General features: G+C 52.5%; 1 protein-coding gene across 1 annotated transcript in view; it reads left to right on the forward strand.

The window, feature by feature from the left end:
- Positions 1–18,352, forward strand: part of LOC309823233 (pericentrin-like) — a 74,391-nt gene that overhangs the window by 18,296 nt on the left and 37,743 nt on the right. The window contains exons 7-15 of the mRNA XM_082655372.1: positions 1,292–1,443; positions 3,159–3,609; positions 5,329–5,491; positions 5,768–5,980; positions 9,553–9,585; positions 10,931–11,160; positions 11,556–11,672; positions 12,572–12,778; positions 14,832–15,002. Of these exons, the coding sequence (XP_082511498.1) occupies positions 1,292–1,443; positions 3,159–3,609; positions 5,329–5,491; positions 5,768–5,980; positions 9,553–9,585; positions 10,931–11,160; positions 11,556–11,672; positions 12,572–12,778; positions 14,832–15,002 (1,737 nt within the window). The remainder of the gene's footprint in view (positions 1–1,291; positions 1,444–3,158; positions 3,610–5,328; positions 5,492–5,767; positions 5,981–9,552; positions 9,586–10,930; positions 11,161–11,555; positions 11,673–12,571; positions 12,779–14,831; positions 15,003–18,352) is intronic.

Below are 18,352 nucleotides of genomic sequence, written 5' to 3' on the forward strand. Positions count from 1 at the left end.
ACCAGAAAGGTGAACGACTGATGCTCTGACAGCCATTCTTGACCAAGACAGCCAGCCACTCTGCTTTTCCTTTTCAAAAGATTACTGTTAATTAAAGAAACCAGGCATCTCAAGTTAATGAATTTAGCGCTTTTCTATATAGGGGAAGAAGCAAAGTCTGGGCTCACTGAAATCATTTTTTTGATCTGTACCTCCTCTACCTGGGACCAGTATCCTGTGCTTTCCCATCCTGAGCCCACTCAGAGCTCACTGTCTGGGCGGCTCTGGTGGCTTGATGGCTGCAACATCCTTTGTTTACTGATATGGCAGGTGACCCTTTTCATTCACAGGTGTATTAAATGCATTTCCTTTTTTAAAAAATTAATTATTTATTTTTGGCTGCGTTGGGTTTTCATTGCTCTGCGCGGGCTTTCTCTAGTTGCGGTGAGTGGGGGCTACTCTTGTTGCAGTGCATAGGCTTCTCATTGCAGCGGCTTCTTTTGTTGTGGAGTGCGGGCTGTAGGCACACGGGCTTCAGTAGTTGTGGCATGCGGGCTCAGTAGTTGTGGCTCACAGGCTCTAGAGCGCAGGCTCAGTAGCTGTGGCGCATGGGCCCAGCCACTCTGCGGCATGTGGGATCTTCCCGGACCAGGGCTCAAATCCGTGTCTCCTGCATTGGCAGGCGGATTCTTAACCACTGTGCCACCAGGGAGGTCCTTAAATGCATTTTCGATGTATGGTATTTGCAGTTTAGGATGGGTGTCTTGGGATGTAGCCCCACTGTAGGTGGAGGAAGATTTGATAGGAATGCAGGTGAGGGAGCAGGGCCAGCAGAGGGAAGGGTCTGCCGTCCGCCAGCCCCACGCTGGCCTCTGGGGCCGCCCCAGCCTCGAGCCGTCCGGGCATGCAGTTCATCTTCTGTGTCTCTTTTGTCCATTTCTTGGTCATTGTTTGCCATCTTGAAACTTGCCATTCTCTGTTTACTTATTCCATTTTCTTTCATTTTACCAGCGACCTATATGGCCCAGTGGTTTGTAGGAGCTACATTTTTTCCCCAGGTTCCCTCTATGCACAGCATTGAAACTGTTTTCTGTTCCCTTTGTTCTCTTCAGTAAATTGGTTTCAAAATTACACCTTCTTTTTCCTCCGGCCTGTGCTTTGCGTGCTTTATGGGCCCCACGCTGGTGTCCCATCATCCGTTTTCTCCATCCCACAAACCACAGACCTACTGTTAGATAAAGAAAGTTCCTTATAGAAACGTAGTTTTAACTAAATTGTCTTAACTAAAGCTTTAACAATTTTTCTTCAACAGCTAAAAGACCAGATTTTATCCTTAAGTCGTGAGATAGAAGAGCGCCATTCCGAACTGGAGAGGCTTCAGCAAAGGCGGGAAAGGGAGAACCAGGAGGAAACAACTCTCATCTCAATGCTCAAGTCCGACATCGACCTGTCCCACAGCGAGAGGTCAGTGGCCGCCTCTGCTTCTCGGGCTGGAGTGCATGTTGGCACCTGGTGGATGGGACCCTGTGCTGCGTGGTCCTCTCATCCAGGAGGGCCTTAAACTTCAAGATGAGCGCTGGGTCGTGGCACCCACATACCCACCACCTCGCTTTGCCAAACCTTCTCATTTTGCCAGGTTACAAGATTTGATGCTGCTATGAAGGCAGTTACCGACCCGTCCCTTTTCTTGTTTGTTTGGGAGTCTTATTTAGGAAATAGTTTCCCACCTGGCGCTAGGCAGGTTTTAGCTCCGCTTCTCGTGTGCTTCTGGAGTGAGCTGTTCAGTTGTGTTTGCCTGATGTCAGGAGACGCTCTCGTCTTTGCCTGTCGGGGCCATTGGCTCAGCATCACCCGGGAAGGTGCAGCTCACTGGCCGACCTCTCTGGGCCCCTTTGTGCATCCCTTGGCCTGTCCCTGCCGGTATCTCGTGGTCCTGCTGGTCTGGGGTCCCCGCTGCCCCTGGACCCACGTCCTCAGCAGCGCGGCACTACCGTATATGCGGTGCTGAGGGTCAGAGGAGGAGGGGGGAGGGCTGCTGTGCAGAGGGCGGGTGCCGCTCACGTGGGCTCCGTCTCTCCGTTCATGCTTTCACGGCTTCGTTATCTCTGCGAGGACCTTGTGTGCTGTGCCCAGCTGCCTTGCGGCTCGATGAGGGGAGTGCAGGGCAGGACGTGTCAGGCCTGGCCCTGCCCTCGGGGGGCTGGCAGAGAGCAAAGGCCCCGAGGCGTTCGGGGGGTGTGCCCGGCAGGTGAGATGCCCCGACAGCCACGAGTGTTTGGCATTCATGAGGCTCCTCAGGGACCAGGGGTCGGTATGGCCTGGACGGGGCCCAAGGAGGAGGGGGGGCTGGTGCCTTCTGGCATTTTCTCTCAGAGCAAAGCAGACACCGCCTGCCCGAGCCCGTCTGGGGGTGGTCCTTATGCCCTCCCCGCACGCTCCCTCCGAGGGGCCTGGGCAGCAGCAGGGGCTGTCGGGCCCGCCGTTTGCAGTCTACCCCCGCCTGCCCCCGCCCCTCACGTCCCCGCGTCCCTTTCTCACCATCTCTGGCCGTGACCTGGGGTGTCAGCTTCCTGAGGGGCGGATCTTCCCGTGTCTTGAGTGGCGTTTCCCTGTGCTGGGCCCGAGGGAGGGGTGTGAGCCGCGGGCGGATGGGGCTGGCCAAGCCCTGACGTCTCGTGGGCACCGGAGCCACGGCCTGGGTGGGGTCACCGTGCCCCAGCTGATGCCCCCCAGCTGGAAGGGCTGGTCTGGGAGGATGCGGCTCAGAGACAGGACTCCTGTCCTAGGGGAACCAAATACCCCAAACTCCGTGTTTGTGTGGCCCCAGAGAGAGACACGGGGAGACACGGCGCCTTCCTGTGCTGGTGGGCTGTGGGCAAGGGGTGACCCGGGCGTTTGAGCCGGTGTCTCCTGAGAGGGTGGGGCCTCAGGGGCCACGTCGGCGCCCAGCTCTGCTCCTGAGTGCCAGAGAGGCTGTGGCGGGGGGCAGGCTGGGTCTGTGCAGGTCGTGGTGGCGCCGCTGCGGGCAGAGCAGCTGGGAGGGGGTCCCGGATGAAGCCCCTGTGCTGGGCTGGGCGCAGGCCTCCAGGAGAGGGACACTCAGGTCGCCCACGGTGCTGCTCGCGTGCGGTCAGCCGGGCGGGGTTTCGGCTGACGCTGCCCGTGTGTGCCCCTCTCAGGAGAGCTCTCCGGGACGCCCTGAGGAGGCTGCTGGGCCTGTTTGGGGAGACGCTCAAGGCCGCCGTTGCCCTGAAGAGCCGCATCGGTGAGCGCGTGGGGCTCTGCCTGGAGGACGAGAGCCCGCCTGCAGGTGAGCCCTGTGCCCGCAGACCCGAGGCCGGGCACCGGGGGTCCTCCTGGCAGCATGGCTCCTGTGTCTGCTCGCTTGTAGCCCCAGCCCTGGACGAGGTGTGGCCCGGGCTCGACGCGGCCCTGCCGGAGCTGGACAGCGCATCGCCCGAGTGTGCCGAGACGTCGTCAGTGGCTGAGATTAGCAGTCATGTCTGTGAGAGCTTCTTCATGAGCCCAGAAAGCACGCTGGAGTATGAGCGGCCCGTCAGGAGGATCTACCGGAGCCTGGGCCTGGCGGTGGACGGCCTCCTGGAGATGGTCCTGGACTCCACCAGGCAGGTGAGGCACGGCCCCTCGGCCTCTCTGCAGAGGAGGGTGACAGGCTGAAGGAGTGGGCGGGGGGCCGGTGGGTGACAGAGGCTGCCTGGCAGTGACAGCGCAGCCCCAGGTGCCTGCGGGTGCTGGGCAGTCAGGGTTTCTGATCCTCCACCAGACCGTGCGGGCGAGACGGAGGTTTCCTCTCTCCAGGCGGGTCTGACTTCTTTCTCTCCTCTCTCTGCCGGGTGTCGCCCTGAGCCTGTTACTCCCAGGGAGGTTCGCCCACATGTTTTCCTCAAATAGGAGTCTTTTCTGAGCCGAAATTCTTGGGGAAGTAGGCTTGCTGTGAATGAAAAGTAAAACCTCGGTGCACTTAATTTAGATCATGTGTGTTCAGCCTCTTTTACTGCACCTTGTACGCCATTTTCATTCCGTTTTGAATACACTTACGTTTGGAGATTATTACTGAAGATGGGAATTTGTTAACCTTTTAGAATGCTTCAGACAATTAGCACAGACATTAAGTAGGAAAGCTTGGAAAGCAATAGAGAGCCTTTTCCCAAAGTTGCCCAGTTAAAAAGTAAGCATTTTCACGTGAAGCATCGCTGTTCACGTCTCAGAAATATTGAGACGCGAATGCAGGTAGAGCCACAGTGTCGAGCTCTGAAGTTTCTCCTCTGGTTTCGTCCCATCTTCTCTCAGAAACCGGACAGAGTTGGGCAGCATCTTACGATAAATAATCAGGTGCTTTGGATTGTCCCCAAGCGCAGTTAACGGAACAGACGCCGTCCAGTCTGCAGTCTGACCTGGCCCACGGCCCTGCGTCCCCGCTGCCCCCACTGTGTGCTCTGCAGGGGCACCTGGGTGTGTAAGCGGGGAAGCAGGGGAGGGAGGTGGGAGTTGACACAGGCAGCGGCCAGAGGGGCGCGAGGAGCCCCTGTTCAGGTCGGGGTCAGTGGTGGGGCTGCCCGAGGGGCAACGGCCGCCGAGAGCTCGGGCAGGCTGCCCACAGCAGGGCATGAGGAGGGGCAGCGCCAGGGGCTGTTTTCAAGGTAAAACCAACAGGTTTCCTTAGAGGCTGGGTCTGGAAGGGTCAGAGTTGGTTACACGCAGGGGGAGACTGAGGGGGCCCGGGCCAGGTGCCGAGTTGTCGGTCAGGAGAGCTGGGTGTAGGCGTTTTGAATTCAGAGATTAATCTGGGCCCTCCAGCCTGTGGGTGACCTGGGGGCTTCAGCCTGGACATGCCCACCAGGGGAGCTCGGGAGGAAGGTGAGGTTGTGGCCCCGGGCTGTGCCTGGGAAGGGGGGCGTCCCATGGTGTCCGACCTGGGGAGGGAGGGTCGTGTCAGGTGCCCTGCCCGGTGTGGTGATGGCCCAGGAGCCTTTCCCATCCTCCACCTGCAGTCACCAGGGGGCCTGTCCCTGCCCGGGTGCCAGGCTCCTGTCGGTGTGTCCTCTGAAATGACCCCCCCCCGCCATGTTCCACGCAGACACATGTGGGGTCGACGGTCACAAACGGTGTGTCCGTGCAGTGTTGTCTGTGTCTCCATGTGCAGAACTTTCCTTTTTTGAAAATTTGTTGCTTATTTAGTAACTGACATAACGTTGAACATGGAAATTGATGTTTGTTACAGGATATTTATGGGTTCCCCAGAATTTGATGCAAATAGAACTCTGTTGGTGTCAGTATAAGCTTTGATTACTTTTGGTCCAAAATGCCATTTTCAAACGCGTTTCACAGCTGGAGGAAGCACGTCAGATTCATTCTCGTCTTGAGAAGGAGTTCAGCTGCAAGAGCGAGGAGACGGCGCAGGTGGTGCGGAAGCACCAGGAGCTGCTGGAGCACCTGGACGCGGAGAGCGCGGCCAAGGCCCGGCTCGAGCTGGCGCTGCACACGGCGGAGGGTGAGCGGGGCCTGCCTGCCGGGGATGCGCGTCGTGCTGGGGTCTCAACAGCAAGGGCGTCAGCCACCTTCCTGGGGTTGCGCCGCTGCCCCGACCCCGCGCACCTGGTGCCTGGCGCTCGCTCACGGTGGCCGCGTGCGCTGGGCCCTCGTCTTGCCCGCCGCTCCTGTGCCTCGCGGGGAGGGTGGTCCGGTGCCGTCCCTGGGGGAACAGGACGCCCCGCCCCCGCCCCCCCCCCCCCCGGGGGCTTACAGCGCCCTCCCGCATGGACCGCAGGCATCGTCGAGGGCTTCACAGAGGAGAGGGCCAGCCTGCAGGAGGCACTGGGCCGGAAGGAGGCGAGTGAGCAGGGCCTGGTGGCTGAGCTGGAGGGCCTGAGGCAGCAGCTGCAGTGTGCGGCCCGACGGCAGGCGGAGCTGCAGGAGGAGAACTCCGTGCTGTGGAGCCAGAAGGAAGCCTTGGCTGTGGAAGCCGGAGAGAGGGAGACCGGTAAGGAGGCCGAGCTGCAGCCGGGGGTGCGGGCAGAGCCGGGCTGGCCCGGACGCAAGGCTTTGAGGGCAGAGAGGACGAGGTTGCGGGGTCGCGGGGCTGCGTGTGGCTTGAGGGCAGCTGCGGTGGCTGACTGTGCTGTAGGAAAGGCTGCTGACTCTGAGGCCGGGTCGCCTGGCCAGGGGGTCACCCACCTGTGTGTGGTCGTCAGCCTCGGCATCCTGGAGGCAGTGGTCCAGCAGGGAGTGTCTGTTTGGGATCAAAGAATTGCAGTTTGGAGCACGCAGATTCGGGTCCCGCTAGGCAGTAGAAACAGTTGGGGCTTTTGAGGGTGAGGACGGGGGGGGGGGTGGTTTGCCTACAGAGAATTTAATTGGAGTCAGAGGCAGAAGCCAGTCTGGGCTGAACGTGCCTGAGGGCCGAGGCCGTCACGAGGGAGGAGAAGGCCCGTTACGGGGATGGGAGCAGGTGCGGTTCTTGCTGCGCCCCTGGAATCTCTGAGCTTTGGCCCAGGTCCCAAGTTCACGGCTCCCCTCGCTGGGGCCCGGCTTGAGTTCCACTCCTTAATGACCCCCAGGCTCCGTGTTAGAGCCCCTTGACATGCTGACTCTGCTTTGTTTCACATTTCACAAGATAAATAGCCAAGAATGTGAAAAAATGAGGGCTACTTAAAAGTTTTCTTTAAAATTACCAGACAAGTGTTAACCTTAGCTAGGAAGACATACGGTTTTTGTTTTGGTTTTTTTTTAAACATCTGTATTGGAGTATAATTGCTTTACTGACATACAGTTTTAACAAAAGCAGGTCATTATAGTTTCAGATTCTTAGAAATTTTAGATCTTAAAATATTTAACGTTAAAACATAAAAAGCTTAAAATGTGGAGCTTGTGGGCAGTGGCGGCGGTAGGGGCAGCCAGGGCGGCGCCTGCACTCCGCCCGCTGAGGGCCTGCCTTCCTCTCCCTGTGGCCCCCACCGCCTGGCCCCCCGGGCGCGAGTCCGGCCAGGCCCACCTCTCTGCTGCCCCCACCGCACAGCAAAGGCGTCAGCGACCTTCTGACTTTCAGGGGCTCCTGCTGAGCCACCACCCCAAGCAACTCAGAAAACTCATTTCTCTTCCTCCAATTCTTCCTTTTAATTTTCCGATTAATAAACAAACAGTTGTCTGTTTAGTTTCTGCCCTCATCTTCGGTACCTCTTCTGGGCGAGACGCATGTTCACGCTCCCACGGCTCTTGAGTGGATGTGTGGGTCCGACGGGCTTGCAGGCTCTTGAAGCAAAGAGTGATTTGTGCCATCGTCTTGGTTTCCATCCGCGCGGGTTATTAAAACTATTTACAGTCATTTCCAGACTTCATCTTCTTGTTTAGCTTTAACATGTATAACATTCTTTTGTCTCTTTTCCATTTTTTGATGTGAACTTCTGATGGTAAAAAATTAACCTGCTTTCTTTTTTCCCTCCTTTGCTTTGTCTTTTTTATACTTGAACTGTGTCTAATGGATGTTGTGCTAATTGAGAGTGGACCCGTGGCATCTTCTCAGTTCTGTGTCTGCGGTGAGTCTGCTCCCGTGTCTGCTCGGGGCTTCCTGGAACTTGCTCTCCCCGCCACCTCAAGCTGGGGCAGGGCCGTCCCCTGCTGACTGTGCCGCCTTCCGCTTTGCTCGCGTGCTTGCTTCTTCCTCGTTCAGGTCGTGTCCTTGGTCCCCAGCACAGAAACTTGTCCCGCTTTCCCCTCTCTGCTCGGCCCCCAGGGACAGCGGTGCATATGAGCACGTGAGCGCGTGTGCTCTGTCTGTCCGTGCCATGTGCACGGTGCTCCCTAAATGGCAGTAAGATGTGGGTTGTTTTCTCCACGGCTCCCTGCAGACTGGACGCTTTCAGAGAAGGACCGTGAGGGAAACTTTCCAAGACCTCGAGTGCCTGAAAATTACCTTATTTCAGCCTCATCCTTAAATGAAGTGGTAGCTGGAAAGACAATTCTAGATTTGGTTTCTTTTACTTGAATACTTTGAGACTAAAAACCATTGTTTTCTTGCATCCGGACACCTGCTGGCACATCTGACCGTGTTTCTTTGGAGGTGTTTTTAGAAGTTTATCTTTGCTCGGATGTTCACACGTCCCGGAACCGTATCTGGAGTGGTTTCCCATGCCTGCCCTGCTCTGCCGGCGGCCGGGCGTTTGTTACATCTGGGGCTTTGTTGTCATTACCTCTTGGCCGATGTCTCTTCCGTGCGCACACTTTGCTGTCCCCAGACGCCCTGGGCCACACGTCCCAGTGGGGCAGTGTCCTGGCTGGGGCCCCCTCCTGTTCCCGGGTGTTGGCGTCCCGGCCTGTGGGTCCGAGTGGTGGCTGGGCCCTCCCCGTCTGAGACCCGTGTTTGTTGTCACGGGCTCTTGTACCTCCAGCCTGCTCTCCCTGCGCGGGGCGTTAGGGCTTCAGAGTTGGGACCCTGTGGGAGATGCAGAGGTATGGGGTCAGGCGAACGGCCACATAGCCCTAGGCCTGGCGCCTCCCCTGCGTCCACTGTGACCGCCCCTCACCCCTGCAGAGAGGCCTCGCCCACCTGTGTGGTAGGGGCTGGCCGGAGGGCACAGATCCATGGAACCTTTTCCCCAACCCAGGCCAGTCTTTCGTCCTGCGTTTGTTTTATCCGCAGGAAATTCTCGTGTTTCCTTTGGGTCCTCTCGGTTTGCTTTCATCTTTACATGGCTAACCCACCTTAGTTCCTCACTGTTGTCTGGTCCCTGTCTTAGCTGCCCGGCCACCTGGGGACTCCCGCTGCGCTGCCGCCCTGCAGGAGCGTGCCGGCCTGGCACCTGGCCTTCCCTTCCCTTCTCAGGCGCTGTCTTGGGGGCCACTTGGTCCCGATTCTGCTTTGGCTCCTCGTGAACACTGGCCAGCTTCCAAAGGGTGGGGGGTCCTGGCGCCCGTGGGGGAATTCAGCTCAGCCTCACCTGTTCTCGCGTGTCTCGTGCCCACTTTCAGGGCGATGCCATCTGTCCTCTGTGTTTTTCCTTGTTGTCTTTAAAAGTCAGCAGCAAGGCCCTGGGAGCCGGGACCTGCTGCAACACGAGGGCCAACAGTGGCCTTAGTCTCAACAGAGACCCAGCGGCTTACGCTGCAGCTGTTACTCACCCTTACGGTCCTGGAGGTGGGAATCCGAGGTGAAGGTGCCGACACGGTCGCCTTCTGGTGCGAGCCCGCCTCCCACTCGTGGATGCGCCTTCTCGCTGGGCCCTCACGTGCAGGAGGGGCAGCAGCTCCGTGGGGCCTCTTTTATAAGAGAAGCACTCACCCCCTCATGGGGCTTCACCCTCCGCACCTCATCGCCTCTGAAGGCTCCACCTCCAGACACCAGCATGTGAATTCTGGAGGCACAACATTCAGACCAAGCAGTGGCACCACGGAAGTAACACACGTTTCAGAGGTTGTCCAAGGCCTGGCATCAAGGCCACAACGTTTCCTGGAGTCCTGCTGCTGACATTTTCCCTTCTCTTATTTCTAACTTTCATATCTTAAGTCACCCAGTTTTCTGTGTTCATTTCTGAAAATGCTGTGTGTTTTCATTCATAGGCACTCCTGTTTCTATAGCACACAAGGATTCAGGTTTGTAACAGCACATGAGTGATTTCTGTGTGATATGCTGTATGTTTGTGTCAGGTTTTGCCAATTTTTTACTAAAGAGGACAAGTACTTAGCTTTTGTGGCAAACTACTACATGAAAGATAACTTTGATCGTCAATATTCATACATAAAAATGGGCAAGCATTTCTGTCACGATGCTTAACTGCAGTTACTGAGCCGCAGGAAGCCTGTCTTGCCATAGTCGTCCTTGGGCTGGGGGCCTGCACTGGGGGCCCCAGGAGGTCTCCTGATTCTGGAGTTGGCCCTCTGTGTGGCCTTAATGGCCGCATGGACACCTCCCCTCAGTCCTGCCTGCACGAAGGCTGTGTGACCCTGAAGTGGGTCCTGTCTGGGTGGCTGGCCAGGCAGCACTGGTCATCACAGCAGTGGCACACGAGCCCTGGTTTCTAGTCTCTGAGGCCCGTGAAGGACATTGTTCTAACTGCATGTTTAAGCCTAATTTGCCATCGTTGCTGACTTGTTAGCCTGGAAGTTTATGGAGAATATTACCTTAGTGGGGGTGATAGTTTGTCATAAAAGACAGATTTATACAAACCAAAATAATTAACTTTGGAAAGCTGGTGAAATATAAATACAAACATATGGGTTTAACATTTCAGTTTCAGGGTAGTTTCAACACTTTGGGATCCATTGCAGGGAGACCTCTTTTCCAAAGATGCTTGTTAACCTGTCGTTTCCCTTGGATCGTGGCCTCGTCGCCCCATCCGTTTTAGGTCGGCTTTAGATTTGCTGACGGCTCGACCCTTTTCCTCAAGACAGGTCACCCCCGGGTGTGTAGGGAGGCCTGTGTGGTCAGCACATCAGCTGGGAACCTCCGCAGCGGGGCTGGTGTTTCCTCTGGTGGAGGTTTTAAGTTACATTTTATTCTTCCATGTTGGAGAATATACGTGAAGGCAGAATTCCCAGAAAATTACCTGATGCGTCATTTGGGGACACAAAGATGTATTCTCTTCTCAGGCTTTAAAATTTTTTATTTTAGCCAATTTTCGTTTAAAAAGTATAATTTTTCCTTCCTCCCTCCCCGCCACCCCCCGCAGAAGTTCTCAGCCCTGTTTTCAGTGGGTTTTGCCAGAACTGTGGCTGTTTATTAGAACGTGGGCTCGGGATCTGACAGGTCGAGGGTGCACATCCGTCCTCTCGAGGCGGCTGTGTCCTTGGCCGAGTCACACGCCCGTGGGGGGTGGAGGGATACGCATGCTGCCCCCCCCCCCCGCGCTCCATCGCTGGAGAAACGCGCATCTCCACGTTTCTGCCGGCCCACGGCTCCCTGGGCTGGGCTCCTCAGCTGTTTCCTCGGCACCTTCAGCTCTTCAGAAGGAAGTGGAGTCGCTCACCAAGGAGCAGTCGGAGACCAAGGAGCAGTCGGAGAAGGACCGCTCAGCGCTGCTGTCCCAGATGAGGCTCCTAGAGGCAGAGCTGGAGGAGCAGCTCTCGCGGCAGCAGGCGTGTGCCCGGCAGGCCGAGGAGCTCTCCGCCCTGAGGCAGCAGATGGGCTCCCTGGACCAGCAGCTGCGCCGCCAGCGCCAGTTCATGGACGTAAGAGTCTCGAGCGATGAGTTTGTTTGCGTCACCGGAGGTCATCTTCGTAGCGCGAACTTCATTCTAAGTTGTTAAGTAGCTTCTGTGCTAGCGTCGGGATGAACATGAGCACAGCCTGGAGGACGTCTCTCGGGTGTTGTGCACGCGCAGCTTGCCCTGGCCCGGGGCGGTGTCTGCTGGCCCTCTGCCGTCTGCTTTCTGTCTCTCCTGCCCATGTCTCAGAAGCCGCCCTGGGTCCCACCTGGGGACTGCGCCTCTTCATGTGGCTCCGTCATTCGCGGTGCCCATGACAAGGGGGCCCCTTCCGCCCGGTCCCCGTCCTCCGCTCCTGCCTGCAAAGGGCGGTGGGGACGCTCGGGGAAACTGTCCAAACAGGCTGCCTCTCGCGACAGGTGCAGGCGGTGGAGCGGGAACGCGAGCGCGAGGACTTCCAGCAGGAGATCCAGAGGCTGGAGGAGCAGCTCCGCCAGGCAGCCCGGCTGCGACCGCCGGGTCCCTGCGACAGCGACGTAAGTCAGCCCGCCCGCCGTATGCCAGGCCCTGCCTGTGGGGAGCGGTTCTCTGCGCCGCTTTCAAAAAAAGCTTTACCTTTAAACCCTGTTTTGCCTTTCATGTACACGAAAACGACCACGGGTGCAGCTGGATGGTGAGGTGCGAGTGCTCCGTGCTTGTCTGTGTCTGTGCGTCGTCTGTTTGCTCCCTCGGTGCTGCCGCCCCTCGCCTGTTCTCTGCATGACCAGACAGGGAGGGGTTGGTGCACGGGGCCCTGTCTCTGGTTTGTTTTTCTTGCTTCCTTCTGCTTGGGGTCGGATCTGTCTGCTTCTTCCTGTCTGAGGTCGCTGGAGTTGATTTGCTTATTCTTTTTAAAAATTAAAATTACTTTGAGATGATTGTGGATTCACTTGTAGTTAGAGGAAATAAGACCAGTTCCCCCCATGGTGATGTCCTGCAGGAGGCCCCAGCCAGGGTGTGGACATGCAGACAGGAGACGCCCACTCCCTCCCACCTGCTAATCCGCGCTCTCTCCACAGCTTTGTATTTCCAGGCTGTTGTGCAAATGGACCATAGGTGTAACCTTTGCACTCAGCCTGCTTCTCGACCCTGACCCAGGCGGTGCTGTATCTATCTGTGCTTGGTTCTTTTTTTTTTTTTACTGCTCAGTGGCTTTCCATTCCTTCCTCCCACAATTTATTTTATTTTACTAACAAATTCTATGTTATTTTTTGTGTATCATTTTACAGAGAGAATTCTGTCTTATTCTTCCACCAGGCTTCACTGTGCAGCGTGGGTCTAGAAAACCATGCAGAGGATCAGTTTTCTTACAGTTGTGTTGTTGTACTCTCTTTACTTTGCAAGGTGGGATTTTTTTTTAAACTATTGTTTCTGAAGCATTTTCTGTGGTTTTTAGATTGAATTGTTAGAAGAAAAATTGAGAGAAAAATCAGATGGACTTAATGAACTGATTATAAAGAAAGAGTTGGCAGATAGACAAGTATTAATCCAGGAAGAGGAGATAAAACGTCTGCAGGAGACGAACGCCAGCACCACGAGAAAACTGATGCAGCTCCAGGGAGAACTGGAGAGACAGCGGAAAGCTGCGAGGGACCTGGAGCAGGCGAGCGTGCGGTCCCAGGGCGGAGGGGGGCGGCCGGGGGGAAGCTGCCGTGGCGGGGCTTCCTTTTCACCGCAGACCCCCAGCTCTGACTGCTCCACTGTGGACACAGGGTCACCAAGCGTGTGGGGGTCTCCCCAGTCCCCGGCGACCCCAGCTGGGTGTCCTGCGACTTAGCTCAACTCTGACACCGTCTACCTGGAGATGGCGTCAGACCCCGCAGCTTAAGGGCTCAGTCCCACAGGACTGTCCCCGCACCCAGATGCCCACCTCAGGTCCAACTTTTATAAGTTGAGGATCCCACGACCCCCTCCTGGGTTTCAACGAATTTGCTAGAGTGGCTCACAGAACTCAAAACACTTTACTTACTGGGTTGCCAGTTTATCATAAAAGGATGCAGTTGGGGAACAGCCAGATGGAGGGTGCAGAGGGCAGGTGGGGAGGGCGCACTGACCCAGAAGCTCCTGGAAAGCCATCCTTTTGGGTTTTGTGGACGCTTCATCATGCAGCCACGATTGGCCATTGGTGATGGGTTCACCCTTCAGCCCCTGTCCCCTCCCTGGAGGCCAGGGCTGGGACTGAAAGTTCTGACCCTTTAATCCCATGGTCAGTTCCCCTGGCAAACAGCCCCGGTGGCCTGGGGCTTCCCCAAAGTCACCTCTGTGACACAGACTCAGATGTGGCTGGAGGGGCTTGTTGGGAATGTAGGGCACCTTCGTCACTCTCATCGCTCAGGGAGCACCAAGGTGTCAGGCGCTCTGTGCCAGGCATCGGACAGAGACCAGGTGCGTGTTTCTCATTGCACATCACAGTGTCGCATTTAGTGTAATAACATTTCATACCAGTTTTATAGCACTCCTTTGTCTCTCAAGTACTCTTGAGTTTATCGCTAGTAATTAAGTAAATCTTCAAGATTTTAGGTTTAGAAAGCTTATTTTATTAAATACTTTACATAGAGCTTAGTTATAATTATTTTAATTTTTGAGTAAGGAATTTATGTCAGCTCCTCAGTGAAAACACCTCTGGTGATAGTTCTTCTAGTTGTAGTTTGGAATTACGCCTCAGGGATGTGCACGTTCTTGTGTCTAAGAGTTTAAGATGAGGTGGGAAAGCTGCGTGTGGGCAGGTCCCCTGATTGGGAGTGGGGCAGGGCCGTGGCGTAGGAGGGCCTTTCCAGTCAGCGCTGCCCCTCCTTTGAGCATTTAGCCTGAAGGAATCCAAGTTTCTTGTATCTCGTGTCACTGGGGGTTTAAAGGTTACTTGAAAGTCTGAGGCTCAATAAGAAATTTTATTTTGGAATCGTTTTGGCCCTAAGAAAACCCTGGCTCAAGGAGGAGAGTTTTATCAGGTGTGTTTGGTTTGAAAATGCTGATGAGAACCACTAGGTGAAGCCCAGGCCCCTTCTTGAGGATGTGCTGTGTGGGAAGGACGTCCAGCACAGGCCCCGTGGCTCCTGAGTCAGCCAGCGGCTCGCTCTGTCCCCCCTTGCTTGGGGACAGTTCTGGGCGGCTCCCTCCTCCAGCCAACAGCTACCGAGCTTACTAGGCACCAGGCTGTAGAAAATGCCTTTTTTTTCCTCTACAAAGTTGGACCATGTGTACAATTTTGGATGCCTATTTCTTCCCCACTTAATGTGCTGTGACCATTCCATCCATAGTAAATGTTCCCTGAAAACTTTTTACTGGGCTGCTAACACTCATTGCGTGGATGTGTTGTCAGCCATTGACCTGTGCTTTGTCAGGTTCTTCCCAGTTAAAACAATTTGCTGACAGTCTGGAGACCCTTTTGGTACCTTGTTGAATAATGACTGGGATAAGTTCCTTGCAGTGGAATCTCGGGCGCACGTGGCGGCTCTGTTTGGGCTGCACCCTCCACTAGGCAGGCATCTGCTCTGGAGCATGGCTGGGTCTGTGGATGGTGTGTCTGGCATGTGCAGGTGTGCACAGGTGTGCTCCAGAAGGGCTGAGGATGACCTACACTTTAATAACAAGCTGCAGTTTGAGGCCCCCAATTTCCTGAAACACTTGCCTAAAATAAATCTTTTTTTCTTAAATAGGACAAAGAGGCATTACAGGAACAGCAGATGAGTAACTTGCTCCTGGTGTCCACACTGCAGTCTAAACTGGATGAGGGCAAATGCCTGGGGTCACCTGCGGGCAACCGTCCTGACGATGCAGAAGTCCAGCTGGAGGCGGTGCACAGGACGCTGCTGCAGCATGAGGACGAGGTGCGTGTGGGGCGGGCCTTGTGGGAGTGTCCCCTCACTGCTCCGTGTCTGCTGGTGGCCTCCCCTGCGCTTCTGTGTAGAGGACAGGACATCCAAGCGATACAGTTTGTGGGCTTGTCACTACTGTGTATGCTTTGTAATTTTAACATTTCTATGTGGATTATAGGACAGTAAGTTTTTCTGGCACGTACTTTAAATCTTTCAAAGTGATTTTAATAATTATTAAATCGATTAGAATATTAGATCTTTTTTTTTTTTTTTTTTTGTGGTACGCGGGCCTCTCACTGTTGTGGCCTCTCCCGTGGCAGAGCACAGGCTCCGGACGCACAGGCTCAGCGGCCATGGCTCACGGGCCCAGCTGCTCTGTGGCATGTGGGATCTTCCTGGACCGGGGCACGAACCCATGTCCCCTGCATCGGCAGGCGGACTCTCAACCACTGCGCCACCAGGGAAGCCCGGTGTTTGTGTTTTTGGTGTTGAGTTGTATGAACGGTTTATATATGTTGGATGTTAACCCTTTATTGGTCCTAATATTTGTAAATATTTTCGGCCATTCAGTAGGTTGTCTTTTCATTTTGTCGATGGCTTCCTTTGCTGTGCAAAAGCTTTTAAGTTTATTCAGGTCCCATTTGTTTATTCTTGCTTTTGTTTCCTGTGCTTTAGGAGACAGCACCAAGAAAATATTGCTATAATTTATGTCAAAGAGTGTTCTGCCTGGTTTTCCTCTAGCAGTTTTATGGTTTCCGGTCTTGCATTTAGGTCTTTTTCCTTTTTTTTTTTTTTTTTTTTACAGTTTTTATGGAGCTATATATATATATTTTTTAACTTATTTTTATTTTTTTTTTTATTTTTTTAATTTTTGGCTGTTTGGTTTCGTTGCTGTGCACAGGCTTTCTCTAGTTGCAGCAAGTGGGGGCTACTCTTTGTTGCCATGCGCAGGCTTCTTATTGCAGTGACTTCTCTTGTTGCAGTGCGTGGGCTTCAGTAGTTACAGCACACGGGCTCAGCAGCTGCAGCATGTGGGCCCTAGAGCACGTGGGCTTCAGTATTTGAAGTGCATGGGCTCAGTAGTTGAGGTGTGCAGGCTCTAGGCACGCGGGCTTCAGTAGTTGTGGCTCACGGGCTCTAGAGTGCAGGCTCAGTAGTTGTAGCACATGGGCTTTGTTGCTGCGTGGCATGTGAGATCTTTCCGGACCAGGGATTGAGCCCGTGTCCCCTGCATTGGCAGGTGGATTCTTAACCACTGCAGCACCAGGGAAGTCCTGTGCACTTAGGTCTTTAATCCATTTTGAATTTATTTTTGTATATAGTATTAGAGAATGTTCTAATTTCATTCTTTTACATGTAGCTGTCCCGTTTTCTCAGCACCACTTATTAAAGAGGCTGTCTTTTCTCCATTGTATATTCTTGCCTCCTTTGTTGTTGATTAATTGACCATAAGGGTGTGGGTTTATTTCTGGGCTCTGTATTCTGTTCCATTGATCTGTGTATCTGTTTTTGTGCCAATACCATGCTGTTTTGATTACTGTAGCTTCATAGTGTAGTCTGAATTTAGGGAGCATGCTACCTCCAGCTTTGTTCTTTTTCTCAAAATTTCTTTGGCAATTTGGTGTTTTCTGTGGTGCCATATACATTTTAGGATTATTTGTTCTGGTTCTGTGAAACCTGTCGTGGGTATTTTCATAGGGAGTGCATTAAGTCTGTAGATCGCTTTAGGTACTATAGACATTTTAACAGTATTCTTCCAATCTCTGAACATGGAATATCTTTCCATTTCTTTGTATTATCTTCAGTTTCCTTCATCAGTGTTTTATAGTTTTCAGAGTAGAGGTCTTTCACCTCCTCAGATAAGTTTATTCCTAGTATTTTATTCTTTTTGATGTTTTCTTTCTCTTCTGGTACTTCATTATTAATGTATAGAAAAAGCAACAGATTTCTGTATATTAATCTTGTATCCTTAAACTTTTCTGATTTCAGTTTAGTTCTAATAGTTTTTTGTTGGAAACTTTGGGGTTTTCTATATAAAATATTAACATCATCTGCAAATAGTGATAGTTTTAGTTTTTCCCTTCCAATTTGGATGCCTTTTATTTCTTTTTCTTGTCTGATTGCTGTGGCTAGGATTTCTAATACTATGATAAATAGAAGTAGCAAGAGTAGGTATTCTTGTCTTTTTCCTGATTTTAGAGGGAAGGCTTTCAACTTTTCACCAATAATATGATGTTAGCTGTGGATTTGTCATAAATGGCCTTTATTACATTGAGATATATTTCCTCTTTACTAACTTTGATGAGAGTTTTTATCATGAATGGATGTTGAATTTTGGCACATGCTTTTACTGCATCTATTGAGACGATTGTGTATTTTTATCCTTCCTTTTGGGAATGTGGTGTATCATATTGGTTGATTTACAGATATTGAATCCTCCTTGCATCCCTGGAATAAATCTCACTTGATCATTGTGTGTGATTTCTTAACGTATCATTGGATTGGTTTGCTAATATTTTATTGAGGATTTTTACATCTATATTCATTAGAGATATTGCCGTAACTGTCTTCTTTGGTAGTGTCTTTTTTTGGTTTTGGTATCAGGGTACTGATGACCTCAGAGAATAAGTTTGGGAGTGTTCCCTCCTCTTCAGTGTTTTGGAATTGTTTGAAAAGGATAGGGATTAGCACTTCCTTACATGTTTGGTATAGTTCCCCTGTGAAGCTGTCCGTTACTGGACTTGTGATTCTTTTGCTAATTTTTTAAAAGTTGGGTTCATTTTCTTATTGTTCAGTTTTGGGAATTCTTTATATCTTCTGAATACTTTTTTGATATATGATCTGCAGATATTTAACCCACTCTGTGGTTTGTCTCTTCACTCTTCAATAGTGTGTTCTACAGATCAAGACCTTTTTAGTTTTGATGAAGTTCAATTTATTAAATTTTAAATGGGTTATGCTTTTGGAGTTGTATCTAAGAGCTCTTCTCCTAACCCAAGACGACAAAAATATTCTCTTGTGTTTTCACTTAGAAATGTCATAGTTTTGCTTTGTATTCAGATCTGTGGTATACTTTATATTTGGGCACATGGATGTCTAATTTTTCCAGCTCTGTTCAAATGCTAATCTTTTTTCCGTTTAATTGCCTTTACACCGTTCACAAAAATCAGTTAACCATATTTATTTAGATATCTGAACTCTGGTCAGTTATATTGATCTAGGTTTCTCTTTCTTTACTAATATCACACTGTTTCTATTTCTATACTTTTACAGTAAGTCTTGAAACCAGGTAATGTAAGTCATCCAACTTTTTCTGTTTACAAATTTGTTTTGGCAATTCTGCTTCCTTTAACTTTCCATGT

Source organism: Grampus griseus (assembly GCF_964374135.1).
Source record: "Grampus griseus genome assembly, chromosome: 5".
In the NCBI taxonomy this organism is placed as follows: domain Eukaryota; kingdom Metazoa; phylum Chordata; class Mammalia; order Artiodactyla; family Delphinidae; genus Grampus; species Grampus griseus.